Source organism: Glarea lozoyensis, assembly GCF_000409485.1.
Source record: "Glarea lozoyensis ATCC 20868 chromosome Unknown GLAREA7, whole genome shotgun sequence".
Lineage (NCBI taxonomy): Eukaryota > Fungi > Ascomycota > Leotiomycetes > Helotiales > Helotiaceae > Glarea > Glarea lozoyensis.
In genome coordinates, this window is record NW_007361002.1 from 2,001,750 (window position 1) to 2,022,183 (window position 20,434).

Sequence of the window (20,434 nt, forward strand, 5' to 3'; positions counted from 1 at the left end):
TATGCCATTGGATAATATATGCTGTCTCGCTGGTTTCCGTTGCACAAACTCTCCATATCGGGCCATTATCTACTTTCAGTATGGCAGTAGCAACACAGACTCGGAAACTACTCAACAAGCTGTCTCACAAACCGTGATGGAGATGAAGTTTGTATGCCAAACTGATCCTTTGTACCTCCAATTCCGGTGTAGGTATCCTCCCACTCCCCAAATGCCGGTAAGTACTTTCTATAACTCTTCCCCGGTCGTTTGTCAGTGAATTAAGCGCGAGACTGCATGATGGAAAAACGTCTTGTGTTCACCTCAATCAGCCTCCGTCATTCACTATGGGAATGTTAAGTGGTGGTCTGAGTCGACATTCACAGCTTATGGTGCTGAGAACGGAAGGCACGTTGGGCAGATGCGTCCTCATTCGCCTCCCACCTCAAAACAAACTTCATTTCATACCTCTCAACTAAGTGAGTTCCAACAACCCGCGACCGAATTGCAATCTTTTTCTCAAATGGACCCAGTCGACATTCTCAAGACGGGTAGAGCGCGTGGTAGGGGTCCGGGCCAGACCACACCTTCAAATGGCCTGCTTCAACCGCCGCAGATCAATCACGATGAATTTCAAGAGATACAACTCTTCCAGCCTCTGGATCAACAACACTTGAATCTCTGTCAATTTAGATCATCAAGCAGTAGTGATTCATTGGCGTCCTATCTGAATCCATTCGATGGCGTGCCCTCAGGCTCGTCACTTGATCCGTCAAGCAGCACTTTCAGCGCAAGAGGTTGGCTCTGCAACCTCGTCGGCTTCATCGCAAAAGACCCAGAAAGATACTCATATCAGTCCGGCAATATTGGTGTCTCATTCGCAAACTTGGATGTTTTCGGGTTCGGCAGTCCTACAGACTATCAGAAAACTGTTGGCAATATCTGGCTCGAGGTTGGAAGGATCTTTCGTTGTTGGATGGACACCGGAAAACAGAAGGTCCAAATTTTGAAAGGCTTTGATGGAGTTCTAAATAGAGGCGAGATGTTATTGGTATTAGGCCGCCCTGGAAGTGGTTGTTCGACTCTATTGAAAACAATCTCAGGGGACACTTTGGGTTTCTTCGTGGACAAGAACTCGAGAATCAATTATCAAGGCGTGCCAGCCCACCAGATGCACCGGCAATTCCGAGGCGAGACCATCTACATGGCCGAGAACGACGTACATTTCCCTCAACTGACTGTCGGACAAACCCTGAACTTCGCTGCCAAAGCTCGAGCTCCTCGGGATTTCACGTTTCCCGGAATCACTAGAACAAAATATGCCGAGTGCATGGTAGAAGTTACCATGGCTACCTTTGGGCTGCGGCATACTGTCAATAGCAAGGTCGGATTGATCAGCGGAGGCGAGAGGAAGCGAGTAAGTATTGCAGAGGCGACATTGAGTGGTAGCCCGTTGCAGTGCTGGGATAATAGCACAAGAGGATTGGATAGTGCAAATGCACTCGAGTTTTGTAGGAACTTGAGACTTTCTGCCGATATGGCTGGCGCAACAATACTTGTGTCGCTGTACCAAGGTTCTCAAAATACTTATGATGTAAGTCGCAACCGTGTCAATCGTTGAAGTTTCTCACACGTACAGGTGTTCGACAAAGTCACAGTTCTTTATGAAGGTCGTCAAATCTACTTTGGGCCCTGCCATGAAGCCAAAGCATACTTCATCAATCTAGGATTCGAGTGTGCTCCAAGACAAACAACAGCTGATTTCTTGACTTCACTTACGAGCCCTTCCGAGCGACGTATCAGACCCGACTTTGAAGCAAGGACGCCTCGGACTGCTGAGGAGTTTGTTATCATATGGAAAAGGAGCAATGCATATGCTAAACTGCGACACGAGATACGTGAATATGAAGCAAGGTATCCCCTTGGTGGGAAGTCTGTCAACGACTTCACTGCAGCAAGGAGGGCCCGGCAAGCCAAGTACCAGTAGGTTTTAACATATTTCAGTATGCTGTGTATGCTCACAAAATATAGGCGTGTAGGATCTCCTTATACACTGTCGATATCCCAGCAGATCAGTATATGTGTAGAACGTGGCTTCCAAAGGTTGAAGGGAGATGCAAGTGTCACCATCTCAAACGTCATCGCGAACAGCATCTTAGCTCTGATCGTTGGTTAGAACTTCCGATTTTAAGTCGATATAAAAGAGAGACTCACTAACATTGTTAAGGGAGCATATTTTATAACCTCGAAGACAATACCGGGAGCTTTTACAGCAGATCAGTGTTGATATTCTTTGCGATTCTACTTAACGCATTTGCTAGTGCGCTCGAGGTAATGCTTTGTATCTAGATCAGGAATCCCGCTAATTCTACTAGATTATCATTTTATACGACCAGCGGCCAATAACTGAGAAGCACGCCAGATACGCCCTCTGCCACCCCTTCACCGAGGCTGCTGCAAGCGCCATCGTCGACTTGCCATTCAAGGTCGCCAACAGTATCTCCTTCAACATTGTTCTATACTTTATGACAAATTTGAGGAGAACCTCTGGGGCCTTCTTTACTTTCTTGCTCTTCTCTTTCTGCATCACACTGTCGCTCTCAATGGTGTTCCGAACCATTGGTGCAAGCTCTCGAACCCTGGCTCAAGCTCTTGCCCCTGCTGCTATTTTCATATTGTCGTTGATGGTCTACACAGGTTTTGTCATTCCGATTAATGACATGGTTCCATGGTTCCGATGGATCAATAATATCGATCCTATTGCGTATGCCTATGAGAGTCTCATGATCAACGAGTTTGACGGTCGAGAATTTCCCTGCTCAACCTTTGTACCTAGTGGACCAGAGTACTCTGATGTTGGCCGCTTCGATCACACTTGTGCTGTCGTGGGTGCCGTTCCGGGCTTCAATGTAGTTTCTGGCTCCGAGTATCTTAGACTCAGCTTTAACTATGAGCGTTCACACCTGTGGAGGTAAGTAAACTATCACATTCTGAGAACTAATTAACCATTTCTCAGAAACATGTTTGTCATTTTATGCATTTTCGTCTTCTTCACGGCGACGTACTTGCTTGCAACGGAATTTATAACTGCCAAGAAATCCAAGGGAGAGGTTTTGCTCTTTCCACGCCATCACCGACCACAGCTTCCTAAAGAAGATGACCTGGAACAGTCTACGATATCTCAAAGATCTTCTAATCGTTACTCCAATACATCACGTCGTGTGTCTGCTGCTATACATAAACAGACTTCGGTCTTCCATTGGAGGGACATCTGCTATGATATCAAGATCAAGAAGGAAAACCGCAGAATCCTTAATCATGTTGACGGGTGGGTCAAGCCGGGATCTCTGACTGCGCTTATGGTAAGATGCTTTTGAACAACTTTCGCAATTTGGCTTTCGTTCATTTTCAATCTCGCTAACACACCACCAGGGACCTTCTGGCGCTGGCAAGACTACACTTCTTGATGTTCTTGCTACTCGAGACACTGTTGGTATTGCATCTGGGAGTGCTCTTGTGGATGGTCACAAACGAGATGTATCATTTCAGCGTAAGACTGGGTATGCACAACAGCAAGATTTCCATTTGGAAACAATGACTGTCCGTGAGGCACTTCGCTTCAACGCCCTAATGTGTCAACCAAAGACGACCTCGAAGAAGGATAAGCTCGCATATGTGGAGAAGGTTATCAAGCTTCTAGGAATGGAATACTATTCAAACGCTATTGTTGGGGTTCCTGGCGAAGGTAGCTGAGATGCATATCCTGTGGCAAAATTATAGCTGACAATCTTCTAGGTCTGAACATCGAACAACGCAAGAAGCTGACAATTGCTGTCGAACTCGCTGCACGACCGAAACTTCTGCTTTTCTTGGATGAGCCGACTTCGGGTCTCGACAGTCAAACCTCCTGGGCCATATTGGATCTACTTGAAAAATTGACCCACCACGGTCAGGCCATTCTTTGTACTATTCATCAGCCTTCGGCACTGCTCTTTCAAAGATTTGATCGACTTTTGCTTCTTGCTCCTGATGGCAAACCAGTATATTTTGGGAATATTGGACCAAGCGCAGTCATCGTCATCGACTACTTCGAACGAAACGGCGCAAGCACATGCCCACTTAACGCTAACCCGGCGGATTGGATCATGGAGGTATTGGGATGTGCTCCAGGACATCGCAGCAACATTGATTGGCATGCCGTTTGGCAGAAGAGCCCGGAGTACGCACGAGTTCATCACGAACTTGACGAGATGGAGCTCCGACCTCGTGCAACTGAAACTGTTAGTGATGTTGCGGACATTAAAGATTATGAAGAGTTTGCAGCTCCTTTCTTCACACAACTTTGGGAATGTTTCAAACGCGTCAATTCTCAATACTGGCGGACACCTTCCTATATCTATTCTAAGGCAGCTTTGTCAATTTTTGCCGTTCGTACAGTCTCTCTACCCTGCTAACCGCTGCTAATACTTGATAGTCACTATTTATCGGCTTTTCCTTTTATATGGCCGACAACTCCCTTCAGGGATTGCAAAATCAAATCTTTAGTATATTCATGTTGTTGTAAGTAAACAAAGCTCCGAGAAGATTTCTTTAGCTAATGTCTACGATCCAGAACCCAGTCCTCAAACCTTGTTCCACAAATCCTCCCTAATTTTGTTGCTCAGAGATCTTTGTATGAAGCCCGAGAACGCTCAGCAAAGACTTATTCATGGCAGGTCTTTCTTTTGTCAAATATCCTTGTGGAACTACCTTGGAACACATTAATGTCTCTTTTCATTTTCGTCTGTTGGTATTTCCCAGTCGGCCTGTATCGCAACGCAGATCTACCTCATGCGATGGCCCAAAACAGTGGAACTGTCTTGTTGTTGATGTGGGTCTACATGATGTACATGAGTACATTTGCACATATGATTCAAGCTGGGGTTGAGCTAGCAGGAATGGCAGGAAACTACGCCAATCTGCTGTTCATGCTTACTCTTATATTTTGCGGGTAAGTTTAGCACAGAATTTCAACTTTTGGCTATACTGACCAATTTATAGCATTCTTGTAAAACCAGACGCACTACCAGGTTTCTGGACGTTCATGTATCGGGTCTCTCCATTCACCTACCTTGTTGGTGCTATACTCTCGACAGGACTGGCGGGTGCTCATGTTCGATGTGCTGACATTGAACTACTTCACTTCGACCCCACACCCGGCAATACTTGCAAAGAGTACATGAAATCGTTCATCCAAACCTCAATGGGATATCTCACCAACCCGGACGCAACCGAAGCTTGTGCTTACTGTCCGCTCGATACTGCGGATGGGTTTTTGAGATCTTTTGGAATCAAGTATGAAGATCGTTGGCGTAACTTTGTCATCATGTGGGTATTTGTTGCTGTTAATATCGCTGGCGCCTTCTTTTTCTATTGGCTCGTTAGAGTTCCAAAGAAGAGTACACGAATAGACACGCCTAAAGATGGGCTCACGCAAATAAAATCGATTACAGAATTGGTTGAAGGACAAGAGAAAGAGTTAGAAAAGGCGCGTCGCATGAGGGAGATGTTAGATGAGGGGAAGTGTATTAGTTCTGCCCCGGTTTCGCGGGCTGGTCAGGCGGATTGTGAGCTTTAAAGACAGAGAAATTAAGATCGATCGGCAAGTTTTTTTTTTTTTATTGTTGGTGGATTATTTTAGGTGTTTATATTAGGGTATAGCGGTGGTGACGGTTGTTTTTATTTTGTCTGGTGGGTGGGATAGTATCCGGGATTATTGGCGCTGATGATGGGAGCAATTTAGTATTAATTGTTAGTTTTTTGGTAGTCGAATGGACAGAGTATTGACATTGATGTGTGTTTTATTGGATTGATATATGAAATAGTGGGTTGTTTTCCTAAAGCTATGAAGTTAGAAGGTTGAAGTGATATCGATAGTAGACCGATGCTTTATGAGTATAATCTTCCGGGTTGTCTCGATTCCAATTCCCAGGTTGTCTTGAGTACCTAGGTAAGTTGAGTTCCTCATTTAAGCGAGTTATATCTTTCAAATAGGATTTCACTTTCACCTAATAATCATTGATCTTCAACGCTAGCTATATTAACTCCTTGCTAAAATCGTCTAACCTGGTATCGTAGCTCTCCACCACATAACAAAAAACCATCTCCATACTTCATAATCACATAAATTGTCGGAAGCCGTTCACGAATATCCAGAGCCAATATCTTTACTAGCATCTTCAATTCTCCAAACAGCCCACCTCCACTCCCCTCACAACAACTCCACAACCACACTCCCCCCAATATCCACCGTCCCCAACCTCCCCCCCTCAAACTCCCCCTCCTCCCCGATCCTCCCGGCCCCCACCTCCCTCCCCGCCTCCTCAAACTCAATCACCGCCTCCAAACTCTCATTCTCGCTCCCGACAAACGTGCCAAAATGCACACCCACGCTACACCGACTCCGCACGTCCCGATGGATACACACGGCATCCTTCGGACTCGCGTGAAACGTCTGCGGGATCTGGTGATGCGATAACCGCAGCCCAATCGCGGAGATAAAACCCAGCGTGCCTCCGCGCCAGATGGGCAGGAATGAGAGGTCTATAGGCCCGTATTTGAGGCCGATGGTGGGGAATGCCGGGCATGTTTCTGTGGATGACGTGTGCCGACGGTAACCTGTGTCGCCGGCGTGGTAGAGTGTTGCTTTTTGGGTTTCTTTGGGCTGGGTTTGGATTATCCAGCCGCTCCAGAGAGTGGAGGATTGATCTAGTGTTCCACGTCCGGAATTGTGTTGCGCGGGGACGCAGGCGATTTTAAACTTTCCTTCCCCTTCCCCCTTCTCCACGGGTTCGAAATCGAGGGTGAAAACGACTTCGTCCCACCAATCCATCTCATATAATTTCTCTGCTGCCACGCCCATGGCGAGGAACCAGCTCTTGTTGCCTAACGGCACGAAATACCTGCATGATGGGAATTTCTTGACAATCGATTTGATGGAGCCGTAGTCCAGGTGGTCGTAGTGGTTATGGGATATCATCACGCAATCGACGCTCGGTAACGCGTCTACGCTGCAGGGCGGCGCGTTCATGCGGCTTGGGCCGGTGAATTGTGTTGGTCCGGCGCGTTGGCTGAATATGGGGTCGAATAACACGGATAGTCTTCGACCGGACTCGTTGAGAGGTAAGGATGCGAGCGCGGAGGCGTGACCGAGCCAGGTTCCTGTGATTTGGGAGTGTGAGGGGGTGGTGGTGAAATCTGGGGGGATCACCGCGAGGGGGCGGGAGAGGGGGTGTGTGTGTAGGGAGTGTGATGAGTAGAGCGAGAGAGGGTTTTGGAGGGTGAGGAGTTCGGTCCAGGTTGGTTTGTAGGCTGAGGGCCAGGGGTTGTGGAAGGATGTGCTTGTGCTGTTGTGGTGGGATGGTTTGGGGGGTGACGTCATTGAGGCTTTTGATGTGTGGTGATGTGGGTGTGGTTTGGGTATTGGGGGCATTTTTGGGGGAGGGAAGGGTGTCGATGTGAGATTGTGAGTGGTATGAGATTTGGTATATATGTCAGGCGGGAGCTTGGGTTGTGAGGGAAGCTTGTTTGGGTGACGTCGGAGGGGACGGCCCGTTTAGCGGAGAGAGATCTAGATTATGAGATTTCTTCCTTTTAAGTGCCTCGGAATTTAACTGAACTAATTGGATTGCTTGAGATAATACTAGAAATATTATCACAGAGAATAGATCAAGGATAATTTAAGAGTGTGGTCGAAAAAATTGAGATACAATTATTACTACCTATAATCGCTTCGCTTAAATGGCCCCCTCATATAAATCACCCCTTTCAAATTACAACGTCAACAGCACTCGCGCGCTTCTCTCCCCACAGAAATCGCCGTATTATGTTTAAACACTCTTAACCTCCCCGTCATCAAAAAGAACATCCTCCCACCCAAGAATCATCTTCGCCTCGTCTCTCTTCAAGAATCTCATTTCATCCGGGACTACAACTCTGAGATATTCTTCATCTTGGAAGACCTATCAAATATGTAAGTGATTTGAGAAGGGTCAGAATTGAGGATATGGACAACTTACAGACATCAACTCCTCCACACTCCTCGCATAGATCTCAGCGCACCCATCGTAATCTGCCACTGGTAGACCTGCAGCTTTCAATCCTTCACTGACTTCGTTGTTGACATGATGCTATTAACCCGTTCGTTAGTATTCGTTCTGGCAAATTTGAGGGAGTGCTCTCACCTGTGCGTATTTGATGATCTTCTCCTGCACGATTTTCACGCCCAAAAATATCTTTGGATGGACGTTCGACCAATGAGAGTGAAATTCTTCGTTTGTGATGGTGTCGAGTTTCTTGAACATGATGGTGATTTTTACTGCTTTTTGTGCCATTTTGAATGCTGAAGGTGGATTGAGGGATTGGAGATGAGATGTGAAGATGTGGTAATGATGTATTGGTGGAAGTGTTTGATGAGAATGAATTCATAGTTGAAAAGTGTGGAAATTGAAAAGATACTTATACTTCTCAGGCTTGCCTGTCAACATACTTCATTGACTTCCATGAGATTGGTGTTGGAACGAATGCGAAGTTCTAATATTCTACGCATTGGAGGAATAATGTTTTTACCTTGCCAAAATCCCTTGGCTTGTTTGATTGTGCGAGTCGTCAACAGTAGAATATTGAAAGCCGATTAAAAGCACTGGAGGCATTTACGAGTACATGAGCTACCCGCAGGTCTGGCCGCTTCATTTGCTAATCGAGAATTGTGGCTTCGGAACAGATCACTGTCAGATAAGCGAAAGCGTATGCGTTTTTCGGATTCCTGTCGGATTTATCCCACACAATGCTACTTTGAGAGATGGTGGCGTCTATATTCGGAGATAGCATTTAAGCGGATGGTTTCTGTTCCGAACACAGAACTTCCTCGCTTCTGTAACGCCATTTCGCATCCGTAGGACTTGCATAATGATGAGGTATTGAATGACAGGAAGTAGCAAGTTTTACTGGTTAATCATTGGTCAATAAATATTGGAATGACTGGCCAACTCATACCAAATCATAATGATTTTATTTAAGGATGAGTAAATCTTACGTTGCACTAACGCGGGCAAGCAAGACTTCTTCGTCACAAATATGATGACTTTTGACACAAAAGCATCTTACACGGTAAAGGTCATACCGTGGCACGAAAGTAACCGTCGCCGTCTTACATGTAACGAGAAGCGTCCTAACAACACTGATAATGATTCGCATGAGATGAAAGAACTGGTCTTGGGATCTACCTTACTCAATCTCAAGGATGCAAATGCATGAGCAATATACCATCGATAACGAGGCAAGATGTCACTAGCCTCGGATTGCTTGTAAAATGAAGAAGAAATATTGGGCTCTTGGCCACGTAGTTTGGTGATGCAGGTTGCCGTAAATTAAAGCCGCAATCCAGAATCCAGCCTGTCTGAGCTTGAGATATTCCAGTGCTCATAATCTCGAATTTTTCAATTCCTTCCGTGAAACAAGAATCGTGAATATCTCAGTAATCAAGACTGGAAATTGGTCGCACGTAGTGATACCGGCAGGAGTACAGGATGTAAACACTCAAACGGACATATGACAAGCGGAGGCACCCGAAATCATGAAATGCTGACATCGTTGAGAGGCGTGATGCGTTTCGTGATACGTGCAATTGCCATAGGCTGTCAAAGTTCTTGGGCTTACAAGCCGAACAGTGTGATGGGACAATTCCTACATTCCGTGATGTTTCGGAACAAAAGTTGTGCCGCGAACAAGAGGGCAACGCGTAAGCAAAATGGTCGTTCTGCGTAATAATGCTTGCCCCTAGTGTGAACTCGGTGATGTCTTGTGTCGGGAAGTTTGTTGTGAAGAGGCAAAGTGTTAGCGGCTGAAATAATTTGTCTCGACTCCTCGAGATCTGGCTGGACGAGATGCGGCTAGTCACATGATCATGTACTATATCTTAGCTGCTTAATTGGGTAAAGTCTCCAGCGGCGGGGAGGTGTTCGGCTTTGACGGTCGTTTCAGAAGCGACAGGGGCAATCAAATCTCCCTCAACGACAAACGAGAAAAGAGCAGAGACAGATCACCCACTTTCTAGCACAGACTTGCCCAGAGATAACTTGGAGATCTTGTGCAGACTTGCAAATGCAGATATACTCAAAGGACCTACTCACGACCAGCGTATCATGCTCAAGACATCCTCTGGACAGATGTTCTGACGGTTTTCACACCAGAAACATGTCACACAAGAAAGTCTATTCCGATACAGTCTTTTATCCAGTCATGCAAGGCCTGCAGATCTAAAAAAGACCTTGGTATGAGTCGTCTTTTCTGTTGGCTCATCCGTCTCACGCCTCTGTAGATGCCGGCCAACCATAGCATAGGGGTTATGGAGCACCACGTAATTGACGAGTCTTCATGCAGCTAAGGGAGTTCTGCACTTTACTGGAGAAGTTCTTCAAGAGTTGTGAGGATTTGATACACAAGTTCTACAGAAACTATTCCGCGAAACTGTTAACCAGGTGTATGAATTATGCTTACATCGTCCTCGCAAGTCCCTTTTTGATAATACTTGTACCGTCCTCCTCTACAATCGAATTATGCGGACAGCAAGGATGCAAACAGATATCGAAACGCATGCAGGGAACAATTAGCAAAAGTCTTTTGGATCTCCAGATTAGGCCCAAACCGGGTCCCGCCAATCATGATCGCCACCGCCCTTGTCAGCCACTCGCTGCTGCGTATCATATCTGTTTCCGAATCCTTCTTTAGGACTTCGACTTCTCCCCTCCTCTTGTTCATCCACAACGACATCTTCTTCTTTGGCTTGAAGCCTGAATTTCATCTCATTATTGCTCCACTTTGTTATAAACGGCCGTTTCTTTTCGTCGGATTGAGGAAACACTGGATGCTGTTTGCTGGATCGTTGTCCTCGACTTGACGATCCACCTTTTCTCCGTCGACGTTGTGCGCAGATCGTGCTGTGTGTCGTCCAATTTCTTCCTTGGCTGTCGTCTGATTGAACAACTCTATACAAGGCGACCGGCATTTGGCTCTGCATCTCATCTCGACGGTCTCACTTGAAGTTTGAGCCGTCCACCGCCTCGCAAGCACTTTCCATTCTCTTCTCCACTTTTCGGAGTATCGACCTTTCTCAGAAACGGGCGTTCAATTTAATCTATTATCCGCAAGCATAGACAGATTTTGTTGCCGGCCTCGGTATCTTTTCTCGTCTCTGCTTCCTTTCTGAACCCTCGACGACAATCGGAAGGTTGATCTTCGACCCTCGTGAAGTCAAACAAACTTGCATTAGCACTTCGGTATCACGCTGATGCTATTGCTTGGATTCTGACTCCATAGACAAACACGAGTAAGACTGCCAGCAAGTCACCGACGACTCATTTTGTATTTCCCTCGGAACCTTACTATATTTCTCTTCTTTTGGCTGCGCCAACTATTTTACAATGCCTCCCACCCTCGACCTTACAAAGACATACACACACGCAGATATGATCCTCTCGGCCAGAAAATCGCCCCGATTGAGCCTCCGTCGACCATCACCTCACGGTATTGAGAGAGGTCCATTATCATCAACATCTTCCCGCTTCAGCTTTCATGACCTCCTCGCACCGCCTCTACCATCACCTAGCCTTCCAGCCTTAGTGCCTCGACATGGCAAGCCAATACCGATCCGGGCGCAAAAAAAGTACATCCAAGGATTAGTTTGGATTTCGGGTGTTATCATGATCTTGTACCTGGGTTTCTCGACGAAAAAGCTAGATCGTCCGATGAAAGCAGTGGGATGGGCGACGCACAGCGGAGAAGAATATGAGATGGTGGGGGAATCAGAACTTCCGGATTTTCCCACTCCTGTCATGGTTACCGACAAACGTGGAAGGGCAAAATGGACTGTCTCAATCCCTCCAGATTCCGATTTCCCTTTGGAACCCAAGCAATATGCCGACATATGTTCACAGAATATGGAGGTGGCCACCCATGTAGCGGATATGTATACTCGAGTCCACAAGGAGCATGCTGCTCATTACGGCTATTACCACGTCGATAAGAATTTTATGGACGTCGCTGAGGCAGAGGCACATGGTCTGTTACCTGGACCCAAAGCGCGAACTAGCATGAAAGCATCATCTTTGCTTGGCGAGAATCTAGACGGATTGGTGGAGTCGGATGTTTGTGAGAAGAGCATGACTTTCGTGTTGGAAACACAAGATGCGGGCCTAGGCAATACGTTGTTGATGCTGTGGACGGCGTATGGTTTGGCGAAAAAAGAGGGTAGGGCTTTCTTCTTGGACGACTCAAGATGGTAAGACCTCGGACATTTTATCTAGACAAAATCGCTAACAAATATTAGGGCATATGGGAACTACAACAAGTTCTTCAAGTCGCCGCCAATTCCATCTTGTAGGCCGCCTCCACGTCACGAGATGCTACCTTGTCCTCATCATGCTCGTCATCTTCTCGTCTCAGCAGCAACTGCCGGTCACGTTTTCGGTGGTGGGTTCAATGGTTATTACGAAGATGCGAGAAAGATGGAAGTATATCGACAGAAACCGATGTTCAACTTTGCACGTGAAGGCTATGAAGCACTTTTCCAGCTTGCCAACGAGGATGAAGAGTATGTCGACAAACGTATCGCCGAAATGCGTGGAAAGACCGTCACTCCTGGAGATGGAAAAATCAACGGAATTGTTGTTGGCATTCATGTCCGTCACGGCGATCGCCGACCATTTGAGTTTCAGTACAAAGACAGCTACATACCACTGGAGAAGTATGTTGACACAGCCAAAGAGATCTTACGCGAGACATTCAATGGCTCTAGGCTTGGCAATGACGGTATCACGGAAGCAGCATCCCATAGCATCATGCTACTCGCTTCTGATGATCCTGATGTTTATGCATCTGAGGAGCTCTCTGAAGCTCTACCGGCTCAACAACAAATTCGCCTTGCCTCAAACAAACACATCAGCAATCCGCAACCACAGGGACCTACAGGAATGAGAAACTTCGTTGACGAAGCAGTGGGATGGGAAGGTGGATTCTTCGCACCTATGTTCTGGAGTCTCGGTAGACCCAATGGTCTTCCACCAACTGCCGTCACCACTCCCGACGTCAAAGTTCCACCCACAGATGAAGCTCTTCGACTAAGAGAATTAGTAGGCCGTGCCTATCTCATGGATCTCGCTGTCCTTGGGCAGGCAAGCGATAAGATCGTTTGCACCGTCAGCTCAGCGGGCTGTCGTATCCTCGCCATCATGCTGGGCTGGGACAAGTCTTTCGACAAGGCGGGTTTCATGAATGTTGACGGCACTTTCGATTGGCGTGGTATTTCCTGGTGAAGCTTATATACCTGCCGAAATCTTCTTCTATACTCTGCACATATATTTTCGCTTACACTTTTCATTGTATATACAAACCCGGTGAGGGTTCACATTCGTTCATCTTAGCAAGGAGTTTCCATTTTTAGGGAGGGTTGGCATTTGGGGTCGGAGTTTTTTGTCTGCGACAATCTGTTCATTCTTTTGGGGCATTTCGTTAAGGGATTGGTGTTTTCATTTGAAAATTTCTTGGGTGTCGCATTTGGGTGGAAGACAAAATGTTGTTGCAACTTAGTGACGTGGGGGGGTGTAGATATACGTCTGTTGTCTGCTAAACAAGAAGGAGATGAAGGTAGTCAGAACGTCTGTAGAATGCAAATATCTTGGAGTTCATACAGCCGTATCACGTATCGTTACATTGATAGCTGTTTCCTCAAGCATGCTCACTAGAATCCAACCGTGTTCTGTTGGAATTCAATTTCCTCATACCATCATAGAAAACTTAGTGTAATGCAGATTGTTCGCAGGTCTCTACATATTCCTTGAGCATGAGGACGAAATTGCAGGGCGTTATTCGATCTTCTCGGAAACCTGGTAGGAACTTAAGCTGTTGGTCAAGGTTTGCTTGGGCTTTCATTCCTGTCTAAGTATGAGCCAAATCACGCTTCTTCAATTTTCTGTTTTGATTTCTCTTTGCGCCAGAAGTCTTGTTCGAAGTTCTGCTGTCAGGCTCGAATTTGAGAACGCCTCTCGTCTGATTATACTGTTCTAAGTTGTAACTTCTTATTATCATCAACGATTTGATGTCTTGACTTTCTGTGTTACATGAGTGACGGAGAATGATTAGAATCACATCAGTTCTTCAGAGGAGAAGAAATCGATCATGTGATCAGATGGCTAGAGTCATGTGATACATATATTGTTATAAGGCTTTTTATCATGAAGACGGCTCGGTCTCATTGAACAATGGAAGACGCTGTGATAGATTTCTCTTATGAACCCAGTTTAGTTATTTGTGAATTTGGAACAAAAGAGTCACGTGTGTGGTACCTCCTCCTCCGGATCGCATGTTGCACCTGGCAGGGCCCCGCGAGGGTCTCCGCCAGCGTGTAGGATTCCCTCACCGCCTTGGGGCGAAGCCTTATGAGCAAATTGTCTGTTCGTTCAAGACTGAGCAGTTTCTTGCACCGCATTCTCGGTTATACGTACTGTGTGATTGGCATGTGTTGACCAGGTGGGAAATGCAAGGCTATCGGAAGGCACGCTTTCTGATTTGATGAACGGGAGTCGATTCGCCTTAGTGAGGCGGAGTTCCGGGAGGATGAAATATCGCGGCCGTTCGCTACGAAAGTGGGAAGTTTGCTGGTGATAAATGGGTCGGAGTGTGCAGAGTAACGTGACTGTCATTTTATTACTAATTTCAAAAGGTGGTGTTGTCTTTCATAGCAGTCTTTCCTTCGCATTGAAGCTGTCTTCCATAGAGTCTAATATTTTACCTTGTCGGTATGCTAGTCTCTAAAGACGTAGTTTTTGAGCCATCTGTGTATCTATATAATATGCTGTTGACTTCTTTAGTATACTCTTCTCTTAACTACGAGAAGGAAAACAAAATGAAAAGAATACGGAACCATAAGAGCTGAGCTGCTAATTCGTAACAGAATCTCTACCAGTTCGTCTTCAGCTTTGAAAGCTTTCTATTTCCTCAGTCTGTATATAGTTCCTTGAACGTCACATGTGCCAGACCCAGTGACTTTAACAACTCTACATGTGAGGTTCTAAAGTGAAGCGAGCGAGATGATGGCAAATGGTTGGTATAGACTTCTCGAGCTCGTTAACATGCACTGTCGATCATTATTTGTCCTCTCAGTCCAGATTGACCATTTTTTGCACCGCATTCGCGGATTTCTGGTTCATCCAGGCTGAGAATTGTCAATGATCTGCATGCAAGAAAGTGTGAGGCAAGTTTTCTCATTTGTTGAGTGAGAGTCTGGCTTCGAAGTGAGGCGGACTTGGGATCTGAATTCATTGGCAGACAGACATGCTGGAAGTGGAAACCATCATTGCCGCGAGCGGGTAACTGGTTGACGAAGAACCGTCCAAAACGAAACATGTACGTAGTAACGTGACAGTCATCTCACTGCGGCTTCTGAGTTGCTATTAACTTTGAGTAGTCTTCTACTATACGGCTTTGATCAAGCTTGCTGAAAACCGAATAACTCGTCAATTGCGTAGTCGTATCATGTGTTGACTTCTTCACGAAACTTTCCTTTATCTTATTGAGAAGGAAAACTGAAGCAAAAAGCCTGCGGAATCATAAGAGCTGAGCTGCTATTGTGCTAGAGCAAGTTCGTAAAGGTATTAATGCCAATTCGCTGGCAAAGGCATTCTTTGATTTTGTCATTGAGCTCGCTACTAGGTGACTTTGGTTGATTGGGTTTTCTCTGATAACAAGATTCGAATGATTCGGCTACACCTTTAATAGTTGAACAAATTGCATTTGGCTTTCATTGGAGAGAAACAATATAGAACTTTTTGGTGGTTGAAAGCAACAGGTCAAAAAAAAAGCAAAGTTCTCCTTCAGCCCTCAAAAGCCACGCATATTAAATTACATGAGCGACCTTTCAATGCAACTTTCAACCCCGAACAATCTCCAGACAGAAAATCCGCGAAAGACAATGATTGGTACGGCGAAACCTTATCCCGACATCCTCTTCCCTTCAACTTCAACTTTTTTTGCACCGCATTGAGGGCGAAATTCAAAAGTCTTATTAACTTCATCAATTCTTGGTCTAAGATCTTGAGACATGGCTTATTTGAAAGGCAGTAGTTTAATTAATACTTTGGCTTATTTATTGAGTAGAGTTTCTGTGGTTGAATGCTCGCATGATAAGAAAGTGTCCTCGGTATTTACTTTCATACATGAAAAACGCGACTTGACGCGACGCGGCGCGCGAATTTGGCGTTCGAGGCTAAACCTCTGTGAGCTTTCGACTTTAGTTTCGGTTTTGCTATTACCCTACAGAAGTCGTAGTGTTTGGTGTTTAATTTTTTTTTTGCAACGGTTGGAGGTAACAAAATTTAAACAGAAGAAGTTGTTCTTGGCGTCTCTTTAGTACCTATAAGCTATTAAAGTTCGTCAGTAACTCCTATAATATCACTCTCATTTAAAGTCCTTCTAAACTTTCGGATACTGTTTACAATTTCATTTGTTGTTTTCATATCCAAGCCATCATCGTTCTTGTAAGCATGTAAAATACTGCAATATCTGAAATCTATTGTTCGGGAGTTCCCTTTTTATTAAAGCCTTCTCTCATTTTACCCGCGATAACTTCAAATTTCAAGTCAATATTTTGATCTTTCTTTCAGACTGACTCCCAAAGATCCAAAGGAAAACAATCCACCATGCTTTGTGATTTTTTGAGATATGCTTAGAACCACTGTTTATGACTGCAGCGAAAATGTTAGATCCTACCAGACATGAAATACAGAAAGTTCAAAATCGTTAACAAATAACTGGGAGCTTGCTAACCTCTACTTGTATCAAATGATTCCCCGAAATTTTCTCTTCATTTTGCATCTATCTAGAAGGCAAATGACATAAATTTGGTGGAGTTGTTGTAAATTCTGCGAAACTATTCTGGTTGCTGGCGACCTTCGCTGTCGACGCAGCCAACAGCAAAAAATGAAGCAAAAGTCCGTTTTAAGACAAACTCGAAGCGAGCGGCTTGTCAGAGCACTTTTCCAGTATTTTGCACCGCATTGTGCTGATTGTGCTACTATTGGTGGGCGACTTTGCACATGTAGCTCCGCAGGAGAACCGACCAGTCATCTTGGCATTCCGACGATGCCTCCTTTAATCAAGCAATGGCTCGCAAAAGCGCTGATGGTCTCGTGACTTTAGATCACATGTTTTATTTTTTGAAATACCCTTTGATCGTTCAAATATGATAGCGGGTCTTGCGCAAAAACTTTCAGTAACTCCAGTTCTGTTTAAAACACCGACAAGTACTCAGGAAGACTAGACCTGGTTTTATCTCGTGACTGCACTATTGGATCACCATGCAAACTGGACCACAGAAAATCTCGCTTAAATTGAATATCGGAATAGTGCTTTCGTACTGGATAATTTGCTAAATCGCATTTTCTTCACCCATAGATGAAGGTTATGGTTTGCAATGATTTGGAATCAGTTTTCTATATCTTACTTCACAATCAGGAAAGTCTCAAGACTGCAAAGTCCTCCCGAAGTTCAGAATATCTTTGTCAACTTTTTTGAAATATTGTGTGCCAAACATCGCCAAAGATTTGCCAATCAAATAAAAAGAAATTAGGAAAAAAATTGTATATAATTTTTTTACAATGATTTTCCATAGGGCTGCATTTAAATGCATTTCTTGTACGCTTCCCCTGATTCCCCAGATTCCACGCATTCGGGACGACCAGTTATCTTCTGGAAAATGAGCTTAAAAGGTGGGTGCTTCTAAGCGACGTCTCTCGTAGTGCGAAACTGATGATTTTTTGCACCGCATTTCGCAGAAAAAGCCCGTGCATCAGGACGAGACTGATTCTGAAAACTGATTTTGTGACTCTATGAGGAAAATTCAATCAGAAAAATTGGTTGGGCCATTGACCGGTTGAGACTTGCGGGTCCAGAGAGATTACAATTGTATCTTTTTTTTTCTGACCGAAACTGAGGGCGACGGCGACCTATTTGATCGTACGATGGTCGATAAGCTGGGAGAGATGAAAGAGACGGGGGCGGAAACGGTGTTAGAGAGTTTGAATACGGAGAGTAGGAGTATGGAGGTTGTGGTGGAAGAGGGAGGCGCATACGGTGATAGACATTTCGGACACGAAGAGTAAGAGTAAGGAGGTTGAATTGAAAGAGACGCAGATGGAAACAGTGATAGAGGGTTCGGATGCGAAGAGTAGGAGTAAGGAGGTTGAGGTGGAAGAATCAGAGTAAGGAGGCGGAGGCGGAAGGTGTATTAGAGAACTCGGATCAGAAGAGTAGGAGTAAGGAGTTTGAAGTGGAAGAGACGGAGGCGGAAACGGTTATAGAGAGTTTGAATACGAAGAGTAGGCGCAAGGAAGGCAAGATGAAAGAGACGGCGGCGGAAACTGTGATAGAGAGTTTGGATACGAAGAGTGGGAATCAGGGGGTTGAGGTGATAGAGCCGGTTAGAGATTGCAAAACCAGATTTACATGCGGAGGGAACAGGTAGGAGCAAAGTACTGAGGATGAATGGGACAGGCTTGGAGACGATCCCAATTCAACTTGAGAAATGATGGGTTCCTTTTCAGCAAGCTCCATGTTTGACTGAATAATTTGGTTGCGAGTTTGGAAACATTTATTATTATTACAACATAAACAGCGTACGCTATGTAAGGACAGGTAAGCCGACGCTGATCAGCTAATTTATAGATGTGCTAGATGCTAAGTTAGAACGACGAAACACCAGAAGACGAACCTAGAGTTCAAACCCTCGAAAAACTATTCCGAAATCACTTCTCAACTTTCGACTCATCACCGTAGAAAATTGGGAATAACAAGTGTGGGAAAATACTGTATTCACCCAGAACTACTACTTAAGCAGGGTACTTGCCCGAAAACAGAATCTATAGGGTATTCTCAAGGCAACATCTGAAGTCGACTTTACGAGGAAGTGAAACCAACTCGTTAGAGCGTGCTAGCTTTCTTCTGATCAACTGTCGATTCAAGGCCTACCAAGGACCCGAAGATTCCAAGAACCGCAAGATCTTCAAGAGCCAAAAAAGCCAAAAAAGCCAAAAAAGCCAAAAAAGCCAAAAAAAAAAGACCGCAGGAACTATCAGAGCGAGCGCGGGATGTCCAGGATCAAAAGTCTCAGTTCACAGATCTCGAGCAACCGCAAGAGCAAGTACAAGAGTTTTAGAAATTGAAAGAGATCCAGATCCCGATTTTCGACCCCAAAGGCCTGGCAGAGCCTCTACAGCATCTACTAGATACTTGAGATCTTCAGGAAGACTATGAACGGCAAGAAACAGATCTACAACTTGATAACACTAGGGTGCCTCAACCTAAGGATCCGCCAATGCTCCAGAGATTGGACGATATCCAGAGTGATATCGTCAAAGCTCTCTTAGAGCTTCAAAAGCGTCTGCCAGAGCTTCAGAAATCGGAACAGATCCAGATCCAGGTTGACGACACCAAAAATCTATCAAAGTCTCAATAAGGAAGGTTGGATCTGCTAGAGATTTAAAATCTGGGAGAGTCTCAAAAGTATTTGCTAGACTCTCAAGATCTACGAATTCGGAACAACAACACCATGAAAACTGAAAAAGTGACAGTCTCTACAGTGACAGAAAAGCTTTCGTTGATTGGCGCCCGGACCACCCTTACAGAAATCCTACAATGAGAGGAAAAGTAATAGAATAACGACATCTAAAATAGATTACAAAAGTATTGCGTCTGGGAAATAACTAAAAGGACTTCGAAATTTGGTTTTACAAATTTTCAAGGTATTACTTTAGGTTCGGAGGTGGTTGATGGAGCTTCCAGATAAGTGCATGTTTCGGCGCCAAAAAATGAATGATTTTTTGTATCTGTAGAGACAACTCATTTTAGTAACGTGGTTACGAAAACTCAACCATGGAGGACCCAGCTATAGAATACATTTAATATCCCTGTTTCAACTTTCAAGTTGGACAAATTCAAAGTTTAACCTAGGAAACTGTGAGAACTAGGTGGCCGGTAACATCGAAATGCTAAGGAACATATACAAAACGGGGTCGAACTAGGCAAATCAGCAAATACTGCTCATTTTACACCCAAAATGACGATTTTGCTACTCAGCCTTGTGTTCTGTAATCACTTGAAAAGCCAGATGACACGGAAGGCCACGATGCTTAACTGTGACCGGCAGAAGCAGTAGTTGTAGCCAAATTAACAGCAAAGAGTACGCCTAGATCAAGTGTCTTGGCTGCTCAACTTAGTCACCCAAGCAGAGATGCTTTCTGCATAATTTTTCTCTACAATTAATCGCTTCAAGCAACAGGGATTTACTTCTTCTATAGGTGCTACAACTAAAACAAAGGTAGGCATGGGGTAAAACAAGGCAAAGATCTATATGGGGACTACCGGAGCC

General features: G+C 45.0%; 6 protein-coding genes across 6 annotated transcripts; 3 read left to right on the forward strand and 3 right to left on the reverse strand.

The window, feature by feature from the left end:
- Positions 1–502: 502 nt before the first annotated feature.
- Positions 503–5,596, forward strand: GLAREA_01827 (P-loop containing nucleoside triphosphate hydrolase; the record flags this gene model as incomplete). Its single annotated transcript, XM_008089043.1, has 11 exons — positions 503–1,573; positions 1,619–1,962; positions 2,011–2,150; positions 2,207–2,310; positions 2,355–2,950; positions 2,996–3,341; positions 3,412–3,724; positions 3,775–4,406; positions 4,454–4,539; positions 4,592–4,969; positions 5,020–5,596. 11 exons carry the CDS (start codon positions 503–505, stop codon positions 5,594–5,596), a joined length of 4,587 nt encoding a protein of 1,528 aa, XP_008087234.1.
- A 633-nt stretch (positions 5,597–6,229) lies between these two features.
- Positions 6,230–7,450, reverse strand: GLAREA_01828 (Metallo-hydrolase/oxidoreductase; the record flags this gene model as incomplete). The annotated part of the gene is made up of 1 exon (XM_008089044.1): positions 6,230–7,450. The coding sequence occupies one exon, from the start codon at positions 7,448–7,450 to the stop codon at positions 6,230–6,232; it is 1,221 nt and encodes a 406-aa protein (XP_008087235.1).
- Positions 7,451–7,847: 397 nt separating this feature from the next.
- On the reverse strand, positions 7,848–8,351 carry GLAREA_01829 (Dimeric alpha+beta barrel; the record flags this gene model as incomplete). Its single annotated transcript, XM_008089045.1, has 3 exons — positions 7,848–7,979; positions 8,037–8,147; positions 8,202–8,351. 3 exons carry the CDS (start codon positions 8,349–8,351, stop codon positions 7,848–7,850), a joined length of 393 nt encoding a protein of 130 aa, XP_008087236.1.
- A 2,300-nt stretch (positions 8,352–10,651) lies between these two features.
- On the reverse strand, positions 10,652–11,023 carry GLAREA_01830 (uncharacterized protein; the record flags this gene model as incomplete). Its single annotated transcript, XM_008089046.1, has 1 exon — positions 10,652–11,023. The coding sequence occupies one exon, from the start codon at positions 11,021–11,023 to the stop codon at positions 10,652–10,654; it is 372 nt and encodes a 123-aa protein (XP_008087237.1).
- Positions 11,024–11,438: 415 nt separating this feature from the next.
- GLAREA_01831 (uncharacterized protein) lies at positions 11,439–13,328 on the forward strand (the record flags this gene model as incomplete). The annotated part of the gene is made up of 2 exons (XM_008089047.1): positions 11,439–12,295; positions 12,344–13,328. 2 exons carry the CDS (start codon positions 11,439–11,441, stop codon positions 13,326–13,328), a joined length of 1,842 nt encoding a protein of 613 aa, XP_008087238.1.
- Positions 13,329–18,029: 4,701 nt separating this feature from the next.
- GLAREA_01832 (uncharacterized protein) lies at positions 18,030–19,522 on the forward strand (the record flags this gene model as incomplete). The annotated part of the gene is made up of 4 exons (XM_008089048.1): positions 18,030–18,166; positions 18,235–18,528; positions 19,030–19,207; positions 19,310–19,522. 4 exons carry the CDS (start codon positions 18,030–18,032, stop codon positions 19,520–19,522), a joined length of 822 nt encoding a protein of 273 aa, XP_008087239.1.
- Positions 19,523–20,434: the final 912 nt, after the last annotated feature.